Below are 24,164 nucleotides of genomic sequence, written 5' to 3' on the forward strand. Positions count from 1 at the left end.
AATCTCAACAAGGCGGAGGCACAGGGCTACCAAGTCCCTCCTGATATCCAACTCTCCCAACACGTCACCACCACCTGTCATCCAGAGTCACCACATGGCTGGCAACCGCCATCATGCCAGCCATCACCTCATGTGTAAAACACCACTCCCAGAGTATCGATGGACCGGAGTCACTCGCTGTTGCCACACCAGCCAAGAGAAGAGACCAGAGTCTACTTGTGAACCGGGCACACCCCTTAACCACGGTAGCGAGAGCAAGCATTGGCCAAGACACCTCCACCCTAGAGGGTTGTGCGTGCGACCAAGCAACATCTCCTAGGTGGTCCTGCAGCTGCCCCAGTCGGCACACAAGTGGCCCCATTGTAGCCTTCCTGCAGTCCCGCAGCAACCCCGGCAATGGGCATCTCCAGACTGGAGAGTGAAACAATACTTTTCCCCACCGACGGCTCAGCGGTTACAGCCAAAAGGGTCCACAGAGACAAGTGATCAGGCAACACCTCCACGAACTGTCATTAGGAGCTCAGTCCATGCTCATGACGTATCCCAGTGAAAGAACTGTTTGGATTCACCACAGGCTGTCACCGACGTCAACAAAAGGGAAGTCGTGCAAGACATGTCATCACAAGTGAACTGTCGCTATGCAGTGGACGTCTTCAAGCCAGCGGTCGTGTCCTGAACCGGTCAGGTTAAACTACGAGCGCCAACCGAGAAGGTCCTGCTGCAGGCACAGTCATCAGCCTACGTCTGGCGTCTTCCTGCCATCTGTCCCAGAAGACTGATGGACCCTGTAGTGTTTCAGTTAATTGTTTTGTCCCCACAGGGTGGACCAACATTTTGTTTGTTCTTTAATAAAGTTGGAAAGGAATGTAGTGTCCTGTGAGACACGTTCTAGTGTCTCGACATGCACTGGTCTAGTAGCCACTCCCCCTATGGGAGTGGACACACTGCACCCCACACCCATCCACTACCGGCGTCACGAGTGACTTGAGCCGGCTAATAAAGAGGCCCGGGTGCACGTGCTCAAGGCCAGTTGCAGTGACATACTATCGTGTCTGTGTGGTCTTTGTCCCGGCATGTGGGCCTAGGGCCCAGGATACGACAGTCGGGATCTGAACTTGAGAATGTGATTTCGAGACCTTCACACACTGAAGCATTTTTGGTTATTGGACTTGTGATGTCATGGTGCCAAATTCACACTTGGAAACGTGATAGCTGATAGTTGGAGAGGCCTGGGTCATGAGCGTTGGGAATACAATGGAAACAGTACTCACTTATATGAAAACTGTCAAAAACGCTGGATCACCTGCAACTGAGTGTTATTGTTTTTATAAAAGCAGGCACGTACTGCCTTTTTCGCAACTATAATGAGTATTATATATGTCGGTTGAAAATCATTTACACTTTCTGAAACAGGCCTTGATAATGTGAAAAATCATAGTTAGGCAAACAAATAACTAAGCTTAGGGTTGGCATCCCTGGTTTGTTTGGGCAGTTTGAGCCTAATTCTGCAAAGGATAGTAAGTTTACCATTGGTGGAAAACTGGGCTTTAATATACCATCCATTCCATGTGGGTAAAACAAATCCTAACTCTGAATACTAGTTGGCTGGATAATTGCTGGCATTCTGTCAAACTGGCTTAAAGATTCAGTTATTCTTGGGAAGCTTATATTCAATTTCTCAACTCACACATCATGAGGCACTCAAAAATTCCACTCCACTAGTCTTGAAAGGGAAGAGAAATCAATTATAAGCAATCCAAATGTAATCTTAGCTCGCTAAAAATGTGCTCATACATATGTATACAATATCACAATAAAACAATTAAAAACAATCCAAATAGTTATTACACACAATATTAAAAACATCAAAGAGAGACACAATATGAGACATATATTAATGATTGGTAACGGCAGTCATTGACGGAATCATTCAGAGTATTAGCATTGTTTCACTATCTACATGCAACACCTCGTTCCTCAAATTTAACCACTAATAACAAGCGTTGATACATTTCGGTGGCACAAAGCAGGATGAAGCCACCTTCCTCAAGACAATAAAATATCTATCACTCTTAACGAATCGCTTAGGTGATTCGCCTAATCTCTAAAGGTGAGTCCAATATTCACAATTTTTCGGGGCTTTTCTCAACTTTTTGGAAGAATTAGCAGTCATTCCTAGTTTAAAACCTCTCATGTGATCCCACAAGAGGTAAATCACTTCGTATCCCACCTAAGGAAGTGAGGAAGGCGATTTTAAAATGAGTACACCCCGCTAGTCAGTCTGAGTCTTTATGCGCCGGTCCTCATTTGTGTAGAGATAATGCATCCATCACAATGGGAGTTTCTTTTGAGATGTTCCTCTATATAATGACCAAGCATTTCAAGGTCGCTCTTTATTAAAGCAGTTGAAGCTTTTCACCACATGTGCCTCCTCATTTTAATCACTGGAAGGACCTTTATCAAGTCTCCTATTTGACTGGCATTATCCGTTCACTCCGTCCGCGGAAAGCCCAGATTCTGTCAAACTGCCAGAAGTAATTTGGAGACCTGCCATCATTACTGGTCAGCAGAATCACAATCTTTGTGGGGTGGTAATTCACTGCCATCATTTCTTTGCGATGAAGGAGTTCAGGGTTGAATGGTGGATCTTCTCTACTTCCATTACTCGTACCCATAGCATACCCACATTTACAGGAACTGAATTGAATGAATTGTTGCATCTTCACCTGTGATGAAAGGGGATGTATCTACCTCGGAGGGTGCTTTACAGGAAACTATGATTCTGATGAATGCACAGCTGCCTTCAATGCCTTCAATAGCAGCAGTTATGTGGGTAGGAGAGTATCCATATTGAGTCTATATATGTGTACGTTGTGTGATTTACTATTAGGAAATGGCAAGTTAGCAATTTCCCAAATTGCAATTTCCCAATAGCGAATGCAACTGCAAGGGAATCGCTGTTAGGGAATTGCAATGAACGTAAATTTCAATTTGTGATTCCCAGATAGCGATTGCTGCGGATTTGCTATTTAGGAATTGCAAAATGGAAATTTCGTATGTTTGGGCCATAAAGTGCACTGGTGTTTAATAGAGTGGTTGGCTTAGAGTACAGTGTTGCCGAGTGGAGTGGTGCAGAGTGGAGTGGCGTAGAGTGCAGTTGCTAAGAGTGCAGTGGTGCATAGTAGAGTAGTTTGGGTAGAGTGCATAGAGCAGAATGGTGTACAGTAGAGAGGCATAGAGTGAAATAATGTATAGTGGAGTGGTGCAGAGTAGAGTGGAGTTGAGTGGGAAGAAATGGAGTATGCATGGTGTGGTAGCGCACTGCCATTACAGACATCAATTGAAATGACCATTACATTTACACAGACTTACAGTTTTACTGATAAAAATGTACATTGCACCAGTGGTGTGTGGAAATGTCATCATCTAGTGTATTCATTTTTTTTGATCGTGTTCAAATATTTGTTTTCACCACACTTCAGAATTGCCCAAAAATGTGCTTCATTTGTGCTTTTCCAAGTCTGATATATTCTGAAATATCGACACAGTTTATTTACAGTCATTTACATTTTGTGGCATGCTAGAAGAAAAAAAAACATCATACAGCCTTCCTCAAGCACCCCCCCACTAGCAAGCATGATTGTCACATAATTCCTCTCACTTTGAAGTCAGAGAAGGATAATTAAACCCCAAGCTCTCTGAAAGGTAAAGACTGACATTTGAACTCTGTCTTTTAATGCACACCAAATATGACAAGAGAAGAAGAACAAGATTAAATGGCTTTTTACAGAAATCCAGTACTGGTGGAAGAATACAGTATATAGGGTTGGGGCAATGGTAGGGACGCACTCAAGATGGACATTCTAAAACAAATAGAGCTAGGAAATAGAAAGCAAGCAAATTTGAGTTACAAACCACAAAGCCAATGGCAAGCAATGGGTGGAATGCATTCCCGGGGAATCTATCCGAATGTCCTCAAGATGTCGTTAGCAAGCCAGACAGCTGTGCTGTACTGCTAATTAAGCGAGTAGGTGTAATCGCATTATTAGCTGTAATTCCCCATCAAAGATTATAAAAAATATAGTGATTACTTCTGTATAATTGAAATTCCACGAGGCCTAGGTGTTAACTGTTGGTTGACATTCTTGATCCTGGAGGCAAAAATAAGTAACTGAATTTAAAAACCCATGGGTCAGGCACAATTGAAAGAGGAAAGCTAAAGCTTGCCACTTATAAGACTCCCCTGTTTGAACCCTGCAGACAAGAGAGCTGAGTGGGCTTGCGGATGGCAGCACCAACCTCAGGATTGTGAGTGTTCATTGGTTTTTCAACTTTGAAGCCACCTGGAAGTCGAGGTCAGAGCCTTGCTTATTCCACATTTGCTTCACATGTATTTATTTGTTCCACATTTATGCCACATTTGTACTGGGGATGCTCAGACGTGAGTCCCAGGCACTCCAATCACTGTTGTGTTTGCAATTACCGCTCTAAGTGTACTGGGGATGCTCAGACGTGAGTCCCAGGCACTCCACACCACTGGAATCAAGCTAGCCGGGCTGATGAGAGGTGTTACCTCGAAACCGGGCCGGTCCTCGGATGCTTGTTTCCGTTCTGGGAAGGACATGGCTTTTGTAGTTCGGACTGGACTGTTCCCATGGGGCACAGGGTCAGCGCTGATTTGCATATCGCCATTGTCTAACCCAGGGTGGTGTGGAGTGGAAAAACGATGGATTTGGGCCCAGATCTTTGGACTGGGGTGAATGTGTGACATTGATCCACATTCTGTCCATCACTGTTGTGTTTGCAATTACCGCTCTAAGTGTACTGGGGATGCTCAGACGTGAGTCCCAGGCACTCCACACCACTGGAATCAAGCTAGCCGGGCTGATGAGAGGTGTTACCTCGAAACCGGGCCGGTCCTCGGATGCTTGTTTCCGTTCTGGGAAGGACATGGCTTTTGTAGTTCGGACTGGACTGTTCCCATGGGGCACAGGGTCAGCGCTGATTTGCATATCGCCATTGTCTAACCCAGGGTGGTGTGGAGTGGAAAAACGATGGATTTGGGCCCAGATCTTTGGACTGGGGTGAATGTGTGACATTGATCCACATTCTGTCCATCACTGTTGTGTTTGCAATTACATTTGTACAACAGCAGGAATGCGCTAGGGTCTCAGAGATGCAGGACTCCAAGACAAAATGTCAGAACTTGTTCACCACAAACATGGCAGATATGATAGTCCCCTGTGAGAGACAAGGATCCTATTTATATCAACTTTGGTGATCTCCTGTCGAACTGGTGGTGGTGGAGAGACCTTCTAGTGAATGTCATGGGATCAGTGACAACACTCGTTGAGATTAATTCTCCTCTCTAATTCCAGCAGAAGGCTAGAGGTGCAGTACCAGATTGTAAGTGGAGCTGCAGGTGGCAGAACCAGTGACACAAATAATATCAGGATCCGGGAAAACCCAAACCTGCGAGAGGCACAGCCAGAGTCCCTTAGGTTTCAATTATCTACACATTTTTAAACAAACTCAAACTCAAATGAAGAGCGAAAAACTTGTATTGCTCATAATTCTGATCATTAAATGTAAATAACAGCAACTTAAGTCAGTCCATTTTGTACTGGAGATCAGCATATACCAATTTTGGAATTCTAGTACAGTATCTTCCAAAACACGTAATACCAATGTAACAAAAAATATAACTAGAAATGACAGAATAAAACCCAATGCATTTCGGGTTAAATCAGCCCTTCTTCAGGGGTACATCATAACAACAGAGTAGAAGCGCTGCGAGGCCTCAGGGCAGTTATGCGCTATACAAATGCAATTTTTCATTTCATTTCAAGAGGCGATGTTTTAGAAGTCCTCCGTGTGGAATACAACAAAACATAAGCATTAAGAAAATATCAGAAGTTATAAATACAAAGCGGCAGATTTACAAGCCCCTTTTACGCGGCAGTTGCGTCACTTATGTGACGCAAAATTAGCGCCATGGTGCGGGATACTTACAATGTGACGCATCTGGGAGATGCGTCACGTTGTAAAGCCCTGCGCCAGAAGGAGGCGACCCTGCGCGGGGGGGGGGCGTTCTGGTGCAGGAACGCCTCCTAAAAGTGGCTGAGTGAAATCTACAAGATTTCACTCAGTCACTTTTGGGCCCATGCTGCGTCAAAACCCTGCGCCTCCTTGAAGCAGGTGTAAGGATTGACACAGCATTCTAACAATAGGGCCCCCCAGAGCATTGCTGGAGCTGCGTCGTGCTTGCGACGCAACTCCAGCAATGCGCCGCTTTTATGGCCGGATTTGTGGCGTATCTGTGCCGTTTTAGCCCCATGGTGACGGAGGCATGGCGCACAATAACTGGCGCATCCCTGCTGATATGCAGGAATGCGCGAGTTATTGTAAATCTGCCCCAAAATGTCATGCTGTGGGATTTGCACTTCACTCGTAAAAAGGTGCTCCCAAAGTGGCGTGTACGCGAAACAAAATGAGATCATGTATAATGTGAAACGTATTACCGGGTGATAACCCAACCAGTGATAAAAACACAGTGAAAGGTGATAAGCAGGATAGCAAGAAAAATACACGTTTATCACCAAGTGCGAGGAGAGCGAGATAGCACGCAGAAACGACAAAACACATTAGAATTGTTTAAGCTTTTCATAAACATTACTTACATAGGTGTGCAGGTCCACCCACATACAAAAACCCAGTGACACGTGTGCGGAAGGACGGGTCCATTGCTGGATGCCCCAACATAGTCTTCAGCTGCTAGCTCTTCTCAGGCTGATCGTGAAGGGGTAGTCAGCCACTACAGACAATCCGAACACCAAGGAGGACAGAAGGACAACTATCTAAACTCGATAAACATGGACAGGGCTTAGAAGGAATGGCAGACTGGACTGAGGGTCACAGCGGGAAAACAGTAATGGGATGCCACTCCATGGAACATTTCTTTTAAAAGCAACCACCCATCATTCTTGAGAGCCATGAAGAGGAAGACTTCTCTACAGTCACCAAAGGAGATACATTTTTATGACTATTGTGAAACAAATTTGATATAATGGATCCAACACTCGCTCCAGGGTAGAGGACTTTGACTAGAGACTTGCAGAGACTGAAAAGACTAGGGACACAGAAGACAAGATGGGGATAATGGAAAACTTAATGCAACAAATGAGGGCAGTTTTGTTTAGTGACTTTTAAGCTTTAGTCCTGTGTGCTCACATCTCTTGTTCAACTGGAGGACCAAGAGCAATGCCATATACATAGAACCAGAAACATCCGAGTTATACTTGAGGATGTGAATGCATACCCAATGGTGATATTACTGAAGAAAGAAGAGTGAATGGGACAACTGTGGTGACTTTGTGTAAAGACAACCGCAAATAGATCATTCTGTGGGCTGCATGATACAAAAAAGAGCTTAATGATCTCTACAAGGAGGTGAAAATGCAAAACTGGGCAAGAAAGTTATGAAGAGTGGAGCTCAAGCATCACCACATTTGCTGGGACATCTGAGAGTGACTATTAGAGCAAGGTGTCCCCCTAGAATCAAGTGAAAACAGCTGAATCATTTGGCAGCTACTTTATGTGGATGACTGGCAAAACTTGCAGAAGTTAGAGAGATAGGGATTATTACAATATCCATTTTTGGGACCTGTATCTGAAAACCACATCTGCTGACACTTTTAGACAAGATTTATAGCTCTTTGGCCCACTGTGTGCAATAATCAAGATGAGTAAGTGCCATGAATGTGTATCATTCTCCTCAAGACTTCTGTGCTAATGACCCTATTGACCCATGTGGTTGTCTTAGAAATATAGGAGGACATTTTTCCAGTCATTGTCTGCACCCCATTGTCCATGCAAAGCAGCAAGATTCACCCCATACACTGTCACGCTGTTAAGTTTTCTTCACCGTCCTTACACGTTCCTTGCTTGTTCTCTACCTCTTGTATTGTCCTTTACAATTTGTTTTTGACAAATCTCTAAATTCAAGACCCTGTCTCCTGCTAGTTCTTCGGCTAGGTGCAGACAGAACCATGCTATTTAGGAGGGCATATGTGGGAGCATATAGGGTCTAACATGCTGCAAGCACTGGAAAGCAATTGAAGGACTCTTCTGGGGATGATAAGATGTACTGTGTTATCAGAACATAGAGCTGTAGCTGGGTGTTGATCTTCTTTCATGAAGTGCATAAAGATATGTTTTGATTGTAACAATATATTGACTTTTAGAGTATACTGAATTACGCTAGAACAGAAATGAAGGTTATATTACAAAAAAAGAAGCAGGCAGGTGTTATCGCAGACATAAGTATACATGGTTGCCCTTCTGATGCCAACATGATGTACAGCAAAGGTGAGATATGTTCTTGAGAATAGTTTCTGGTAGTAATATAACGGGTTAAAATGTGTAAATTGAGAAGAATGGTTTGAATGGGATAAGCAGTTGAAGAGAGATTTGAGGAACTGGGTTTAATTTGTATTACTTGGTTAAAGGTCCATGCCAACTTTGCTACACCCCTCCACCTAGATGAAAGGGTTCTGTATCCTGTGCAGGGTTTATCTCTGAATTGCTGCTTGTTGGGCTACAGGGTCATTTTGGCAGTTCACCCTCACGAGAAGGACAAGATGCCAGCTTGAAAGCTCCTGCTGGTGATAGGAGACATCTCTGGAGGCTTTAAGAGGCTGCCCTTTTTCAGATACTTGACCCCTCGCCATGATGGAGGTACACTGCAGAGAACTATTTGTATGCTTTCCATAAGAAAGATATAGTAATGTAACATTTGTATTCAGGAATAGATACCGTGTCTGTCTCCTGGTTCTGTCAAAAGGTTCCTACAACTGCTATAAGGCAATTAATGTATACTTCGACTTATAACAGAGCTGACAAGACCATAACCTCTATTAAGGATTCAGGATGATACATTGCCCGAAAACGTGTCCAGACTCATTCGAATTCCTGAGTCTCAGATGGAAACTCTTCACTCGGAGCATAGATTAAAAGAAAAGAATCGTAAAAGCACGACAAGAAATCTAACTTTATGGACACATCTTCTGAGCGGCAATTGACCACAAGGCCCTTGTACCTCTATTTCAATGATCAGCCCCTCATGCTGATGCTTTATTGTTCAATATCAATTCACATTAGGATATTGGCTAGGACTGTATAAATATGTAGACCATCTTTGACAGGACCAATGTCTGGGTGCACACGGGAAGCAAAGAGAAACTAAAAAACAGGCTTGTGTACGTAGATTTAATAACGGCCCCCCCAAAAACCAGAAGCATTTCTGTGGTGGTACTAGAAGGAGTTTACAGATTATCTGCCAAGATCACATTGATATTAGATGAAAGGTAATTCTGAAGAAGAATAAGGGTATACAATCACAGTATGATCAAGGCTATTTGAATCCATGAATGCCTGACCAGAAGTCTCTGTCTCTAAAGAGGTCTTGATCCCGAATGGTATTTGTAATTCAATGCTGGCATCCATCACCTAGTAAATGATCCAACTATAATACCCATATACGCATTTGTAAAGAGATAACTAAGGCCACGGCTTCTAAGATTCAATCAAATGCTAGAAGATGATAAAAGATGAGATGACAGATTGGCTCATGTGACAAGCAATAGATCAATTAAATTGGCCTTTACTCATCATCCCTGAAAAACTCAGAATCAATGGAGATTCGTGGTACCCAGGTGATGACCTATGCTCTCACCATACTAGACACGCTGATCACTAAATTGGAGAATTTTGTTACTCATTAGAAAGAATGACAAATCACTGCAAGAGTATACGATAGTCAAAATATGTGCCATATATTGCCACCAACATAAAACCATTTTCAAAGCAGGAGGTATCACAAATCGTTTAGCCTACATCATAGACATACGTTACATTTATATAATTTGAACTTTAACCTTTTTCGTGAAGAAATATCATTTTGGATACACAATAGAAGCAAAGAGCAGCAAATCAGCAAATCTGTCATTGAGTACGCTTTATTCTGCAGTTAGGATGGCAAGCCAGCTACAACTAGGGAAATACATGCTAGCTTCCAGCACCTGTGCAGGAAGTCTGAACAAAGAAAGTAATATGTTCCTGATCCCTTCATGCTGCGCTCCACCACAAAGGTACTGTCCCAGATGTGCAGCAAGGCCACCTTAAGCACAACTGGGCCATTGGACTTGGGCTTCAGACACCACGTTGAGGGATAATCCTCCCCCGTGAGGAGGGCACACAACACTGACCCAGCAACCGAAATATCAAATGGCCATACAGGTGGTTGTGCATGTGAAGATGTGGCACCATGTCACCATGGTGGCAGAACTCTAATCCCTGATGTTGATCAACTGCTACTGATATGCGGGGATCTACTACACTAAATGCCTCTCTTGAAGGAAGATCGTTGCACTGACTTCCACCTGCTTCTCATTTAAGGAGGGAATGCCGCTCCTTCCTTTGATGTTGCAGGAGTGTTGAATCCTCCCAATGCCCATGTGACTCCAAAAGCCCATGGTCACACGTGGCCAGACACGAGGATGGCTCATTTCAACAAAATGATTGCGACAGGGAAGGTTATAAGTCATTTTATGTTGAAAACAATAAATATTTCGCACCATAACTTACCTAAAACCCTCATTAGTAAAAACTGCACTCCAATGGCAAATGACTTCTCATCTTGACTCACCACCCTGTCAAGTAAAATGTGTGAAACAATGGTTAGATCAGAATAAAATTGTACTAATAATCCAGGTCTTCGCAAACTATTTTGGCCAGTGCTTGGTTCATTATGGCATAAACAGTGCAACTAAGCAGTGTGAGGTCAGTCTGGATTGAGGGTCATAGCCTTCTACAATGAACCTCATCCAGAATCAATTACCCACACGTGTCTTTGAGATGTTCAGGCACCTGCATGTGAGCTAAGTAAGGGTTAACACATACAGGGCTGGATGCACTGTGTAACCAAGGCCTAGGTGTGTACCTCAACTACCCCTTTGTAACCATGCCTCAGGACTATTACACAACCAAACACCAGAAATAAAATCCTGCTCAGGTTAGACTCAATTGCCTATCTTTGAACTCCAATAAAAAATTATGACACAAAAAAGATGCCTAGAATACGCATAAGTGTAGTTCAATCATAGGACTCTGACACAAGCATCGGCATATACTTGCGGGACCTTCAAAATGCCCAGGATAGTAGCTTCGGTACCCATAAACAATCCCAAATCTCCAATTTTCGATTTCAGAACTCGATGGCCTTTTCACCACAGTCACAGAATTGAAAACCTGTCCTGGAAGTCTATCGCGAGTGGGGTCTTTCCAGGTTGCAGGATTGAAAATCCTGCCCGTTGACACCCGTGGCCTTGAAACGGAGTCTGTTTCTGACGATATCCATGAAGCATGACTGGAGCTCAGCCATGGGCAGGTTTCCCAGAACTGAACTCAAACTCTTTTAGGATAAGGCAGAAGATCCCCCCTTATGACAACGTGTAGAACTTGTGCTCTGCTCCACTAAGTACTGAGAAAAGGTTTGGAATATTAGTTTTAGTTTTGTTGATGCCATTTCTCAATTCACAAAAACTTAGCACCAAGTAGCTCATAAGGGTTTCTCTCAGTGTAATTTTCCATGATTATGTGAACGTTTTTCAATTTTTTAGCTAATCTGGTGATTAAAAATGGCCATGTGTAGATAGTGAATTGCAATTTTTTACCAATTTTTTTTTCAATTTTTTTTTACCTTATTTCTCCCAGGCCTAATTGTAGTGCTGGTGACACCCGGCGCAACAATCTTTGTTAGCGCTCCCAATGACCTCCTTCTACATGGATTCCATCACCACCATCCTCCAGAGGTGCCCTCATTCACAGGTATTCCATTTGTTTTTTAGTGCTACTCATACCAGTTTAAGGCGTGAGCGCACTTTTCATCACACACATTATAACGATACAATGAATCATTCGTGTGTAAATCAGTGTATCAGAAATGTTGCATAAGACACTGAGAGCTACAGGGCATAGGAGTGTTACATCATCTGTACTTGTAGGCTGTGTATTTTTAGGGTGCTTGATCTGGAGAAGCACAAATGCAGGATTTAAAAAAGAATACAGTGGTTGGCTTTACTAACAAAAAATGGATCTCTCTGACCAAAACAGTAGCCCACTGGCCTATCTACAGAAAATACATAATTCTGCGATCTGCACTGTACTCACCACCCCCTTTTGTACCGCTTTGACCGCCATAAGTGTGGCAGGGTATGCTCAGACGTGAGTCCCTTGCTCACTTTGCCACTGGATTCAAGCAAGCCGGGCTGAAGACGGCTGGAATGCCAGAAACCAGTCCTCGGAAGCTTGTTTCCGGTTCAGGGAAGGCATGGCTTGGCAGTTCGGGCTAGACTGTTCCCATGAGGCACAGGGTCAGACTGATTTGCATATAGCCATGTCTGAACTGGGGTGGCAGAGTGGGCTAAAAAACGGTGATGGATCAAACCCAGATCTTTTGACTGGGTGTGAGTGTTTGATTGGTTCAGATGCTCCGTCCATCACCACCTCCTTTTGTACTCTTCTTTGCAGCAGACATATCAGCCCACTGCGCTAATTTATTATGAGTCAAAACTGCCACTAGACGTCACTCCAATCTCGTTCTCTCCAGTAGGAACTTTAATTACCAGAGTTATCTTTACATTTTTATTGTTGCCTGACAAGTTTCGAACACACAGGGAACTCTGTGGCAGATTCTTATAATCTTATGAGATATTTCAAACCACAGCACCTCCCGAGGTCGGTGTCTGGTTCTGTGGCACTGGTCACACTGCCCTAATGCAGGCCCTGATTTTTCCTTGAGCACTTTAACATCTTCCTCCAAGACCTACACTACTTGCTTAAACTGCTTAATGATTTGGAGTGAATATAATGATAAGGGCTCACCTGCTATGGAGAGCCCTACTCCTTGAGGGGAGCTTGGGTACATGAGTTAATGGAGAGGCCAATGCCCTGAGGGGACTAGAGTGTACCCTCACTTCAGCTCACATAGGTCCACATAGTAATGATGAATCCCTTTATAACTTGAACGGGCAGGGAAGATGGCACGCCAGGAGACATGGGGTAGGTGAAAGAAGCATAAGGAGATACACAAAACTATACAAATGTAAGAGAGGGAGAAAGAGGGTGGCATTATTAGAAGAGTAAAGGAGACAGGAAGAGAGAAAGGCATATGTTCAGTCAGGAAGCACAGAAGGGGAAAGGTAGACGTGGAAAAGGAACAGATTTAAACAAGAGAGAATGGGTCAGAGAGGTACAGGAATGGTAATGTAACTGAAAGAACCCTTGAGTAACGGGGGTGACACTAGGAACAAGGAACGAATAGGGAAAGGAAGGAGAAAGTGATAGAGAAACAATAGCGGGCGATGTTAGTGAAAAACTAGTAACAACATCTATGAGGGGATGTATGACATTACAACGCATGCTTTTACCACGCATGCCTTTACAACGCGGTTTTTACAACGCATGCCTTTACAACGCATAGTGCTTTGGGGCGCTGGATAGTGAATAGTTTAATTTACTATTCCAACTCCAGTCCCCGTGGATAGTAGGGAAGGTGTTGGATAGTAAATTAAACCTATTCCCTATACTAGAGCGCCCCCCAGGGCAATGCGTTGTAATGGTTTGCGTTGTAAAAGTTGCATCGTAAAGGCACTGCGTGGTAAAAGTTGCGTTGTAAAGGATGTTTACCTCTATGAGGGCTAGGCGGAGTCTGTCTCATGCCTCTTGTGACTGTCTGACCTCTCCCAAGCATCAGCCTATCAGAATCCTTCTGGTTTCCCACTAGGGTCCTCTGCTTCTGAATGGAAAGGGTGAACCATGGACGTCATTTAGGGATTGAGGCTGTGGCCCCTGGCTTCACTCTTGAGACCCCTGGCACTGCCTTTGTAACCTTTTGGCTCAGTGGTGGCACGGGCAATGCCAAGGACAGAAGGTACACAGCGCCCTGATGAGCATCGTCTACTCTCTGCAGCTTGCATCGCGACCTTGGAAATTAACAACTTTAGTTCTGGAAAACAAATAACTTCAGCAGTGCAATGCGCTCCCACGACTACGTTACAAATTAAAACAAATATGAGAAACCATATTTTTTCAAAATATTGTTTATATTCATTATTGTGAAATGGCGGGAAAGTATGAGTTTGAATAAAAACTGCACACCCGTGCTTTGCATGTGCCTGCCTTACTGGTAATCATAATCAAAATGTATTACCGATAATAAGGAATAAGTCAAGTCAGTAACAGTGTTTACAATCAGGGAAACATCGTTTACAACGCGGGGTTTACCTCGCGATGCTATTACATCGCGGTTTTTACAATGCAAGTCGTTACAACAACTTGTGCTGGATGGCGCTCTAGGACAACGAATAGTATAATTTATTATCCAACACCTTCCCTACTGTATGTAGACTGGAGTCGGAATAGTAAATTATACTACTCCTAAGTCCGGCGCCCTCCAACGCAAGTCGTTGTAACGACTTGCGTTATAAAAGCCGCGATGTAATGTGCCGCGATGTAAATGTATGCATTGTAATGTCATACATCCTTACAATCAATATATGATCTACTTGATTCAGTAGAGGTGAACAAAACCACTATTTTTTTTAATGATCTTTTGCGTGCGTCTCCCTGTAATTGATCAGTGCATTTTATTATTAGGGAATACTCTAGTGGAACCATTAAAGCATCAGTGTGTAGCATAAAATTCATTTGGGTTCACATGTTCTGAGTTTTTGTGGCACTGTATTGCCCTCTTCGAACAAACACATAATTTTTCATGCAATAAAAAACAAATGTGTAATGCACCTATCATGTCAGCATCATATTTAAAATCTAGCAGTATATAAAATAGACATTTATATATGTTGGTAACTAGTGTGTTCATACATCATTGCATGCTTAAGAAGCTCCTAACTTTATCAGGGTCAATTATTGGGATCAAGGTCATGTGACATCACTTTCTGTTAGGATTCAATGTCAACGTTAATATAATGTGATGTCACTGGGTCAAAGGGTGGGTATGTGATGTTACTAGCTCCAGCCCTGGCATTTTGGTGATTGATGACCATGGGACGCAGTAGAGAAAGGAGGATAAGGTGGGGGAATTAATTCAGTGGTTAATTTGTAAAAACAAATAAGTGCTGGGGCTCCCTGTCATGAGGTAGCTTGCACCAGCCCATTTCTCCTGTTAGCGCCACTTAAAACAGAACCAACTACTAACCAGGAAAGTGGGGAGATGATGTGGCATAATGCCAGAGCTGACGACTTAAGAGCTGGGGAATCAGGTTGGATTCTCGGCCTCAACTCAACATCCTGTGATTCTAGGCAAGTCATTTAATCTCCCATAAATGAAAGTGTCCTTAACTGGTGCTCCTTAAAAGCACCAGTGTTGATGATTAAGTGCCGGTGCTCAGCACCGGAAACCACAAACTCAAATTAAGCACTGGAACTCATTGAATATTGTGTGTAAAAAGAGAATAGGTTCAAAGAAAGTAGAGATTTTAAGGGAGAAAAGAGTGGGAGAAAGCTGGGCGGTAGCCAGAGCTAGGGCTGTTGTCCTCTGCACAGGGCACCTGTCTCACCGTAGGACCATCATGTACAATGGGTTGTGCGAAAGGCAGGCAATCATTCCAGCAAAGGAAATGAGGAAGATCACAGGCAGGAGCTGGTGGGAGCAGCTGACGAGGCAGGATCCTGTCCGGGCTGTGTTCTGATCCGATCTGATACAGGAGCAATTTGTATAGACCTGGGGGCAAATAGCAGTGAAAGCAGCGTAGTTAGCAAAATGAAGCAAATCTCCTGACATACTGGAAACTGTTGAACTGCTCGTGGGCCCTGGAGTTTATGCAATGGGGATGGCGCATTCTGAGTAACTGGCCTGGCGGGCCCACGGTCCAGTCCACCAAGAAGCAGTTTATATGGGAATTACTGTTGCTCCCTTTTGGCAGCTGTAACAAAGCAAACCTCAGAACAAGCATTGAAAATGCAATAGGTCTCGCAATAGAAGAGTTTGACATTTTTCGTTTTGCAAATGGATGAGTGGCGTTGCGTGGATGAGTGGCGTTGCGTGTGTGAGTGGCGTTGCGTGTGTGAGTGGCGTTGCGTGTGTGAGTGGCGTTGCGTGGCTGAGTGGCGTTGCGTGTGTGTGTGGCGTTGCGTGGCTGAGTGGCGTTGCGTGGCTGAGTGGCGTTGCGTGGCTGAGTGGCGTTGCATTGGCATAGCCAATAGGTCTCGCTTTTGGGATCTTATAAGTATTTAGCTATGCAGCACAATATCCTTGGTGCAACAACATTAACTGTTGCATGGTTAAACACTTATAAGGTCCCAAAGGCGAGACCTATTGGCTATGCTAATGCGTATTGTGTTTAACAGCCCGTGTGTATTTATCTGTGTGCTGGGGAGTGCACGAGTATGTCTGTATGACTGTCTCTGTGTGGGTGCGTGCCTGCGACTGTGTCTGTGTATGTTAGCTTGCATGCCTGAGCTCGTGTTTAAGGGTATGTGCTCACGGATGATTTGAAAGCCTGTGAAGGTACACGGCCCAGGGGTTGGCAAAGCCTGAAGCTGGGTGCTATGGAGTGCTTTTGAACTCTGAGGCGTTTGCTACTGTATGCCCAGCAAAACAACTTCCAAAATCCACCAGCCGCCACTGCCACAACCCCTGGCATTCAGCCCTTCATTGAGGAGCGAGGCTTCTTGGAGGGCAGTGTGCTGGGGTGTAAAACGCCAAAGGAATCCACAGATGGACAGAAAGTATACACTGGTACTGTTAAGGGCAGATCCAGTTAGAGACGCAAATGTAACTAGTCCTGAAAGGGAGTTGTAGTCTGAAGGATGCAGGTGCAAGTAAACTATTGTATGCCACTTGTGTACTAAGGACCAGCATATTAAAAATTAAAGTATAAAAAGTGCTTTCCTGGTCGTTGGGTGGGTGCTGTAGAGCATGTATATGCTTGTTGGCCCCCTCAGCACTTTTGATGTTCCTGTGATATTTCGCTAACCTATCTCGGAGCCTTCTCTTTTATGGCTGGTTACATTTTCATGCTTTTAACTAAAAGCGCACAAATTTTATTGGGAGTATTGTGTTTTGAATGCGACGAGGTTAAATCACAACCTAACCAAGCACTCCTTGTTCAAAGTTACAATGCTACACTGTAACCTAAACATTGTATAAAGGCAACTGCAACAAACACTGGCAAAGTCAATAGGTATCATCGTTGTGACTTATTGGCTTTGGCAATGGTTGAATACCACACTGTGCAGCATCATTGAAGCTGTGCAGCATGGCTGAAGTAAAACAAAAAACTTTTACATAGCAGTCTGCATCCTCTCTACAAAAATATTTTTTTTTTAGTTACTGTAGAAATTCAAATCAATAACTAAAAACAAAACACTTTTTTTAATTGGGTGTAAATGGAGAGGAAGCAACAGGAGCAGAAGTAATGGGGTGAAGCAACAGGGGAATCAGACTCAATATGGGGGCTGGTGTGGTCACTGAAGCAACATGGGCAGGGCAGACGGGCACGCAAGTAGCACAGGGAAGGCGGGGGACATGGATTCAACAAGTGGAGGGTGACACAAGGAAGCAACACACGGGAGGGCAGGGGGGCACAGAACGACAGGGGAGGGTGGAAGCAACATGGAGAAGTATACGGGCAAGTGCAACATGGAATGGGGTGGGGAGGCGCACACGGGAACAAGCAGCAGCACGAGAGGAGAGATACACAATGGAGAATGCTAAAACAAGGAAGAATGCAGGCTTTCTGCAGCGGATAGCTGGAAGGAAAGGCACATACTATAAATAACATAATACAAATAAAATCAAAATATCAAGCAATCAGTGTCTTCAGTTCCCAAGCTCACAAAAACAAGCATTGGCTGCGCGGCCGTGAAAGTGACGCAACCGCGAAAGTGAAACTGGCGTTCAGAACAAGCAGTAAATGGAATAGGGTCCTCTCTATTCACCCCCTTTGATCGGCGTCTTTATTTTCCCGTGGCAGTCATGTAAATAAACAAGTGATTGTAAATAGAGCAGAGGCTTGTTCCTGTGAAGCAGCCAGCATGAGGAGCCGTTGGGTGGAACTTCAGCAGGTCGCAAATTCCATGACTAAGCTGCGATGCCCAGATTGGGTGAAAGGGCTACCGCGTTCTGTTCTCGAGGCTTCTCATAACAAAAGACCATGCAGTGCCCCAAGCTGCACATCCGAGATTGTGAGTTTAATTAAATTGCCAATCCCTGCATGTTGGTTTTACTGTGTTGTGTACTGCTATTTGCAGACGTCCCTTACAGTCAAGTGATTACAAGTAGAGCAAGGGGGGGATTTTACATGAAGCAGCCTGCTGGAAGAGCCGGTGAGGCGGGCTTCGGTGGGACGCAAATTCCACAATAGGGTGCAAAGGCCAGACCGGGAGGAGTTGCCATCGCACGCTGTTCTTGAGGCTTCCCATGCCAGAGTCCTTGAATGCTGAAAAGAAACTGTGGGGCTCGTTGCTGAGCTAATAAAAAGGTGCGCAATGATGAGCAATGAAAATGAGCCCTGCAACAAAATTTCCAGCCCTATTTTCACTTGCGCTCAAAATGATGTGAAAGAGCAGCAGGGGAGAGGGCGTGAAAGAGCAGCAGGGGAGGGGGCGTGAAAGAGCAGCAGGGGAGGGGGCGTGAAAGAGCAGCAGGGGAGGGGGTGGAGAGGAGGCTCTGAGGGAGAGTGACGACTAAAGGCCGAGAAAGAAATGCACAAGGCGGGCAGGGGAGGGGGCGGAGCGGGGAGAGCGGCATGTGGGTGTTAAGAAGCCGGGCCTTTGAAGTGAAGCTAAGCTTCACTTCAAAAGGTGTCGGAGGAATGCGGGCGGCTGTGCACGCGCTTTTAAGCTCAATGCACATGCGCATTGAGCTTAAAAGTCACGGGCACTGCAAGGAATCGCCACGATTCCTTGCTGCTTAGTTAAAAGTTGTTTACGCCGCAATAGGCTCGCAAGCTCGATGCGCATGCGCATCGACAGGCGAGACCTAAAAAGGGCGTGTGGGCATATGTACAAAACAACCCAACAATTCAATTCAACTCCACTTCATAAATAAATAACTTATGAAGTCCAAATAATCATTACATTTAATATGCAAACATAATAAGAACATAGGTTGCGACAGCGGGAGATATCTTTTGAAGTATTTTGATTAGCTATCATAAAGGGGTCAGGTTTAAGCTCATTCGAGCATCTCGCAGAACATGGAAAGTTTGGTGTAATCACTTATGTGTTTTACCTGTTACTATATACACTTCATTGTGGGGAAATTATCTTTTCCTGAGGTTTTTAGTGACGACTGAACCTCGTCTGGGCACAGGACGGCCTGCTGGAACTGCCAAAGGGGGAAGGGCAGCCTAGAACACCTCATCTTCGAATGCCCCAAGGTCAGAACATACTGGACAAGAGTGAGCAACCTGATCAACACCGTCATGTCATAGGGAGGAACATACAACCAGGCTTTGTAGGGCTAGCTACCGCATTCATGGCACCAAACTTAGAAAGCAAGGAAGAGAGAGACCTAGTAGACATCTTACTTACAGCAGCAGTTAAAATCATACTAGCGAATTGGAAAGACACAACCAAGGCAACATTCAAGAGCTGGATAAACTGGGTCCCCTTCCTCAGTGGAGCAGATAACATCACAGGGAATTTCTCACCCAGCCACAACGCTAAGAATGAGATGTGGTACTACTGTACTGTATAGGAAAAAATCTTCTAAATAAAAGCATTTGAAATTTAAAAAAAACATATCTGCACAGACGCCATTACCTGCTCAATTTCAGATTTACAGGAAGAATATGCACAGCCGATCCATACATAGCCTTTATAAATATCCGCAAATAAGGGATCACTTTCATTAAATCGGGACACATAGTTTCGCTATGAATAGAATAGCATTTTGGGATTTACTACCGAGTCTGCACAGTTGTCTCTAGGCTGAGATCTCTCTGTTGCCTATTTATGAACTTCGAGGTTCACAACTATTACCTCAAAATGGTCAGAGACGTTGGGTGCAATGTGAGCATACCAGAGCTGCTTACAACAAATACAGTGGGACATCAGATAATCAAATGTGACAACCTGAAGAAACATTACCAGGTGATTATCTGTTTGTATTACAAACCCACATAAATTGTTCAAGTGTAAATTTTTATAAAACATTCTAACTGCCCCAGATATGGCTATGCACTTGCGAATTATTTACAGACGTTTGCAGCCTGCCACACCAGGAACCAGGAAGCATTTTGGTTGCAAGTTAATAGAAGGATTTCTGAATTTTTTCAAAATCAATTATTACTAACCACTAGTTGTGATATGCCAGGTATCAATTCAAATATACCGTTTGATATTCCACTCAAATTACTTTCCAATTTCACTATACTAATTCACCACTAATTCTTATGGGTTCCGGAGTAGTGCGCTACTCACCAAGAAAGTTCTTCAACACCCCATTAGGGGTAACAAGCACAACTAATCGGAAGCATCCAGCACATCAAGGCAGACAAGAGTTCAGAAAACAACAACACATGTCAGTTAACGAATTCGGTTCGGCTTTATGTCCCTCGGCCATGAAAGATCCAACAGAAAATCTATACACTGCAACTGACGATAATATAGATTAGCTACTAAGTCAACAAGAACCAAAAAGATTTTGAAAACTAATACTTGCAACCTGAAAGGAATATTCTTTAATCCCAAGCCAAAACAAAGGATGTTTGGTCACATAATGAACCACAACAGGCAATTTTGAAGAGAACTAGGCCTTTTAAAGGTTATATTTATAAAGTTATATCTTAGATGATATAGAGAAAAACTTGCAACTGCAATCTATTTTTTTGCCTGGTTGGTATGAAATCTGCATTATATTTTTACCAATTTAGATTTGGCATTTTTAAGCCACTTGCTGCATTTGTTTGTTCAAATCCTTTTGAAGATATATGCGGTATCAAGAGGCTGTTGTGCAGTAAGATGAATAGTGGGATTTGCGAAGGGTTAAATGAGACAAATATACAAGTATTGTGCTTCACAAATGGATTGTATCCCTTTTACCATACTATACGACAGGCCATACCATATATGTAAAAACACGCCCAACCATGCCATACCATACTATACTATACAACGACAGGCCATGCCATAGTATACAATGACAGACCAAATCATACCTTTACTATATTATGCAATGACAGGCCATACCATACCATACCATACCAACATACAATACCATACCCTACCCTACAGCACCATACCATACCAACATACAATATCATACCCTACCGTACCATACCATACCATTCAATGACAGGCCATACATATATTTGCAATATTTGGGACTGTCAAGTGGGAAGTGTATTACCGTTTCGGATACCTCCTCCGATTCTGACAAAGGTTCTGCTAATTATTATCAACAGAACTTCAAATACCCAAGGGCCCAACCTTTTTTAGACAGGGGGGAAACAGGGGAAAGGTTTCTCAGGAGATAGGAGAGGACCGATTCCGAACCAAGAACAAGCGTACTACAGGACGAGACGGAGGGTGTGCAGACGGTAGTTCAAGACGCTCATCAAGCCATGATTGTCACTAGCAAATCTATCCCGGTCTATAATTTATCTAAATATACCTCGACTAGTGCTGAGTTAAATATATTACAAAAAGAACTATCATTTGTCCCTGTGGCCATGCAGAATCTGGTTGATACCAAGACGGAAGTACTGCAATTTCTCCGTAAAATTAGACTAAAAGTATTCTGCTTGGGAACCAATGAGACTGCCGAGAATAACTTGAGTGGCTTTAAAAATAAATTATCTTTCTGTCCTGAGAGTGCGGCTATGCCTAGTGAAGTTTTAATGTTTGAAGACCAAATACTTAAGGAAATTGATTCTCTTAATAACAATTTATTTTTTACAATGCTAATTGCTCTAGGGAGAAATTGATTGCCATGAAAAGTCTAGCAGAGAACCCTCTAATAGGGATTAAGACTGCCGATAAAGGTGGGGGGGTCATACTAAGGGACAGTGATGCATATGATATTGAAATTATGAGGCAGCTAAACAATTTAACACATTACCGCCCCATTAAAGATAACTCTACTCCACGCTTGCAAGCACAAATTTTACATTTGACCACTGAAGAGCTACAAGGGGGATATATTTGCAAAAAGGAATACGAGTTTTTGAACACTAATACTCAGAAAGTAGCAAATATATATGTCTTACCAAAGATCCACAAAAACTGTGAGCAACCACCTGAGAGACCTGTTAATATCTGTGCGCGGTTCACTTTTGGAACACGTGGCCAAATATATTGATTTTTTCATAAAACCGTTTGTCGCTAAAACCAAAGCATACAACAGAGACACAATGGACCTGATGGTGAAAATTGAAAATGTTCCCTTTGACAGGGACAAACAGTTGTTGGTATGTTTCGATGTTGAAAGTCTGCATACAAATATACCCCAGGAAGAAGCACTAGCAGTGTTGGTTATGGTCTTAGCATAATAGCAGGGATAGCAGCCACATCAGGTGCCAACAGAATGTATTGCCTCGCTGGCTGCCTTATGTTTAAAGAATATTTTTTTTGCATTCAAAGATAACCTGTATTTACAGGTTAAGGGGTGGCTATGGGGTGTTGTTTTGCCCCGGAGATTGCTAATCTTGTAATGGATTGTTTTGAGAACCAGTATATCTTTAATGAATCAAACCCCATTAAATTGCAGACCGAACAGTGGCTGCCATTCTTTGATGATATTGTGATGGTGTGGGAAGGTGACCATGAGTCCTTGGAGAGGTTCCAAAACTGGTTGAACTACAGAACACAGGATTTAAATGTCACAATGACACATAGTGAGGATAAGATCAATTTCTTGGATGTATGGATTACCAGTAGCTAGGGAAAACTGGAGGTCAGTTTGTACAGGAAACCCACTGACCGCAATACATTTTACAAGTGGACACCCAAGAAGTTTAAAAGAGATCTTGCCCTATGGGCAATTTCTCAGAATTAGACATAATTGCACCAAAAAGGCAGATTACTTAAGGAATGCATAAATCCTGCAAAACAAACTAACGGAGAGAGGTTACCCAAGAAAATTGGTGAGATTAGCAAATAAAAGCATGGTTTACTCCGAGAGAGGAGATATTGACTCCAAAATCCAAACCAGACTTAAATCCACTGACTTGTGTTTTAATTTATAACCCCAAGGCAATGAGATTAAGAGAATAATTTTCTGAAATTGGAGGTTGTTGAGCTTTCTAGACATTCCGAGGCCCCTATTTGTTTTTTGCAAAGGAAAGTGTAGGAGAGTAGGGTCTGCTATCCTATGGTCACCCCAAATTTTTGCTTTTTGCTTCACTGGTTTTCGACTTACTGAGGCTGTGGGCCTGCTAATCAGACCCCCAGCCTGCTGTTCTCTCTCTAAATTAGTAATACATGTGCTATAGGTACATACCACAATTGGAAATGGACTCCTTGTCAGCCCCTGTACCATGCACTATAGGTGCTCAGGGCATAGGTGCCACCAAGGCCTACCAGGGGCTACAGCATATCTTTTGCCACCCCTGGTTGGTTCTTAAATTGACACAACTGGCTGATCACTCAGCTGGGGCAAGATGGTGTAATCACCTCTTGCTTAGATATAGTATACCTATATCTAACCCTATATCTGGACACATATAAACCTGTGAGCCACTCCTATGGAAGGCCATATCAATCCTGGAGGCAGAGTGCGTGGTTTAATGTGAGATGGAGCTCTAGCATGAGCTGAGCCTGTCTGCAGCCGTCAGGAACAACTCCCTAAGCTGTTCTGGGATAATGTCATACCATATACTATTAAGTGCATTATAATCCTCGCGGTTATATAGCAACTTTGGTTTGGCTTTATCACAACATGTCGTGTAAGGTGTCATACGATTTGGAATACTATCCCCTCACCAGTTCTGGTGACGGGGATAGCATTCCACCCCTCTAGAAGGAGAAGACATGTTACTTTACTGAAATGCGGTTGATTTTTAAAAGAGCCTCAGATCCACAAAATGGATGCTTCTGCGACAGACATGAGTCTGACCCCCTGCAGCTGACCGAAACTC

The 24,164-nt window shown here is 43.5% G+C and overlaps 1 protein-coding gene across 2 annotated transcripts in view; it reads right to left on the reverse strand.

Moving 5' to 3' along the window:
* The window catches only part of SLCO2A1 (solute carrier organic anion transporter family member 2A1), a 730,981-nt gene that overhangs the window by 47,865 nt on the left and 658,952 nt on the right, over window positions 1-24,164 (reverse strand). For both annotated transcript variants that reach the window (XR_013602305.1, XM_078665791.1), the window contains exons 11-12: window positions 15,639-15,802; window positions 10,645-10,709 (exon numbers count right to left, since the gene is read on the reverse strand). Coding sequence is in view for 1 of the 2 variants with exons in the window: in XM_078665791.1 (XP_078521917.1) it covers window positions 10,645-10,709; window positions 15,639-15,802 (229 nt within the window). In the remaining variant the exon portion in view is untranslated. The remainder of the gene's footprint in view (window positions 1-10,644; window positions 10,710-15,638; window positions 15,803-24,164) is intronic.

This window comes from Lissotriton helveticus, chromosome 11 (assembly GCF_964261635.1).
Source record: "Lissotriton helveticus chromosome 11, aLisHel1.1, whole genome shotgun sequence".
Lineage (NCBI taxonomy): Eukaryota > Metazoa > Chordata > Amphibia > Caudata > Salamandridae > Lissotriton > Lissotriton helveticus.